Source organism: Cyprinodon variegatus, unplaced genomic scaffold, assembly GCF_000732505.1.
Source record: "Cyprinodon variegatus isolate N-32 unplaced genomic scaffold, C_variegatus-1.0 Scaffold459, whole genome shotgun sequence".
NCBI classification, from domain to species: Eukaryota; Metazoa; Chordata; class Actinopteri; order Cyprinodontiformes; family Cyprinodontidae; genus Cyprinodon; species Cyprinodon variegatus.
Genome location: NW_015150912.1, coordinates 33,528 through 36,744, shown reverse-complemented (window position 1 = coordinate 36,744; position 3,217 = coordinate 33,528). Strand labels below are relative to the sequence as shown.

General features: G+C 33.6%; 1 protein-coding gene across 1 annotated transcript in view; it reads left to right on the top strand.

The window, feature by feature from the left end:
- LOC107094041 (3-oxo-5-beta-steroid 4-dehydrogenase-like) overlaps window positions 1-1,299 on the top strand; it is a 5,827-nt gene extending 4,528 nt beyond the window's left edge. The window contains exons 8-9 of the mRNA XM_015389439.1: window positions 1,039-1,121; window positions 1,216-1,299. Coding sequence (XP_015244925.1) covers window positions 1,039-1,121; window positions 1,216-1,258 — 126 coding nt within the window. The 3' untranslated portion in view covers window positions 1,259-1,299. The remainder of the gene's footprint in view (window positions 1-1,038; window positions 1,122-1,215) is intronic.
- The last annotated feature ends 1,918 nt before the right edge of the window (window positions 1,300-3,217 follow it).

Here is a 3,217-nt window from a genome sequence, read left to right as displayed (position 1 = left end):
TATGGGGGGTAACTCACCAGCGTCCTTATGTTGATAAATATTTTCTGTTAACAAAAGTAAACAAAAATCTATTAATGAAATCTAATGTTACTACGTAACCAATTTAGTGCTAATTGGTCCCAATGTAATTTCCCATTGGGAACCTACTAGCACTAAGTTGCTAACTGGTTAGTAAGATGCTTCCGAGAAACTGGCCACAATCGAACTTGCTTGTGAACCTTCAATTGCTACATATTGAATGAACACATTCAGTTGTTGTTATGAAGAAACCACTTTTTTCCTCTTTGGTTTAACAATATCTCTATGGGGGGTACTTCACCAGCGTGCTTATGTTGATAAATATTTTCTGTTAACAAAAGTTAACAAAAATCTATTAATGAAATCTAATGTTACTAAGTAACCAATTTAGTGCTAATTGGTCCCAATGTAATTTCCCATTGGGAACCTACTAGCACTAAGTTGCTAACTGGTTAGCAAGATGCTTCCGAGAAACTGGCCACAATTGAACTTGCTTGTGAACCTTCTGCCACAACAATCCCGCCCTCTTGATAAACTGCCAATCACATTCACTTTATTCACTCGTGTAAAGTTGGGCACTACTCGGGAGAATTAAGAAATGCAACGGTTGGAACAGCCGTTTCGCTACGACTTCAATGTTACTCTGTTGCATCCTTAATAACAAGCAAACTTGAAGGCTGATCTCGACTGATTTGAGAAACATTTCTATAGGCATCTAGAGTAAAGTAATGTTAGAATAGCAGCTAGTCAATGAAAAAGTAACCTAACTATTTACATAAATGATCAACATTTTCTGGCTTTCAAATGATTAAATAAAAACTGTTAATGAGAGTTGATTTCCAGACAATGACGCTGATTTCATCCTTGAGTTTTATAACAGTAGATTTAATCACGTCTGTGTTTGAAATTATCCAAAAAACAGCATTAATCAAATTCAAATCAAAGCCTTTAGTCCCTGTTCCAGCAGACTTTTCTCCATTCATTAATCTTGCTTTCTTTTCCCTGCATTATAATTGACAGATATTTGATTTTTCCCTTACGGAGAGAGAGATGAAGGCCATTGAAGGACTGAACAAAAACATCCGCTTTGTTGAGCTACTGATGTATGTATGAACTACTGCTATTTAGTTTTTTTTTTTTTTATGTATAAAAAAGACTATTTACATATGGCCCATCTTTTTCTTAATCCTGACACAGGTGGAGCGATCACCCAGAGTACCCCTTCCATGAAGAATATTGAGCTCTTTGAATGTTCCACAGGATTTTTGTCATAATTTGAAGATATGAAACAATAAAATACTTAATCAAAGGGGACATACCCTTGACTGGTGATTCTATCAAGCAAATATTTTATTCCACTGGTACCATGCTAAATCATTCTCATCCTCAACACCAGAGGGCTCTGCCTCTCACTTAATAGTATATATATTGAAAAGATCTCACTAGGAAAGAGAAAAACCCATTCTGGTTAATTTTGTTTAGATAATTAATTATAAGAAAATATTAAAATTGGAAACAAATTTGCTTGTCCTGATCTAAACTCAACCAAAGTCATCTGTACTTTCACTTTATAAATTTTTAGGCCCTTTTAAGGAGTTCTATATTTATTTGTGAAGGTTATTTTGTTAAAGTTCAATTGCTACATATTGAATGAACACATTCAGTTCTTGTTATGAAGAAACCACTTTTTTCCTCTTCGGTTTAACAATATCTCTATGGGGGTACTTCACCAACGTGCTTATCTTGATAAATATTTTCTGCAAGTTAACAAAAATCTATTAGTGAAATCTAAGAACAGTAAAATTGATGCTGACTGTAGAAACTGTACCATGATATAAAATTGTTCATAATTTATTTTATTTTTTTCAACTTTACTGGAGATAAAGTTTGAGTATTGTGTGTGGTTCCTGTAAATCAGGTTGCTGTTTTTAAAGATCACACCATCCATTGGTCCTATTAGATCTTTATTAACACACACAGCGGCATTAAATGGAGAGCGTCCTGATTAGGACACTTTTTTTTCCTACCGTCTTTTTTTGGATTAAAAAGAAAAACATATATATATATATATATATCAGGATTTGCTCTTTTTGTGGCAAAATGTTGGATATTACAAAAAATTTATTTTTAATTCTGTTCTAGGATGTTTTTTTGCTGTTGCTGTTGTTTTTTTTGTTTGTTTGTTTTTTTGTAACTTGGATATCCACACACCAAGATGTGAGGTCCTATTCATGAAGCAGGTTTACTGAAAACTCTTACGTTTTTTTAACCTGAAATATGGGAAATTCAGATTTTTCCATTTCACGAAGAGAGTTTCCTCAACCTCTGTTTCAGTCACTGTAGTAACATTCTCCCCAGAGCTAACCTGGTCAGTAGCAGGTTTTCTTCAGTAAATGCAAAGTGTCCTCTGCCTCTGTTCTCATTATTTCTTGATTTAGTAAGATTTTTGTCGTAGTTTTGTGCATGAAAAAAGAAAAAAATCACTCACTGGGTCTGTTGGACACATTAGGTTTCAAAAAGAAACATTGCATGTCCTTTTGATGAGGATCTTAATGATTGGTATTTTTCACAGAGAATTGAATATTTGTAGGCACAGGATTCAACAACTGAGTTGACAGGACATGAGATTACATGTTTTGGGTTTGTTTAATATAAGCGAGATGCGTATCATATTATTTTTATTTAGTTATATTCACAGTACATAAAGAACTACAGAAATTATTTTCAGATTACACATGAATAGATTCATTAATTCCAGAGGGGAAATAGAATTTCTTAAGGGTTAGGATTGGGTTTGACTCAATGATAACAACCTACTGAGCCTACTGGCACAATCTGAAGGCATTCTATGGGCCTGATAGACGCTAATGAAAACCATATATTGAGACAATAACATCCGTAACAAGGCTGCAAACTGACACTTAGTATTTACTGTGTAAAAGAAGACTGAATCAACATGAGGAGGGAGCCATGCGATGATGCACAGGTTCTATATATTAGAACATTTTAAGACTAGACTTTCACCTAAATAGATACATTGATCTACTACCACTCAAGATACTATTTATTACACAACATATTATGGCAAGCCGTTTTGATATGTATTAGTTTTACGGAATATTTATTCCTGATATCTGAAAAAGCATTTTTTCTTTGTCTAAATTAAAATTCTAATCAAAATATCATCCTCCACATCTAG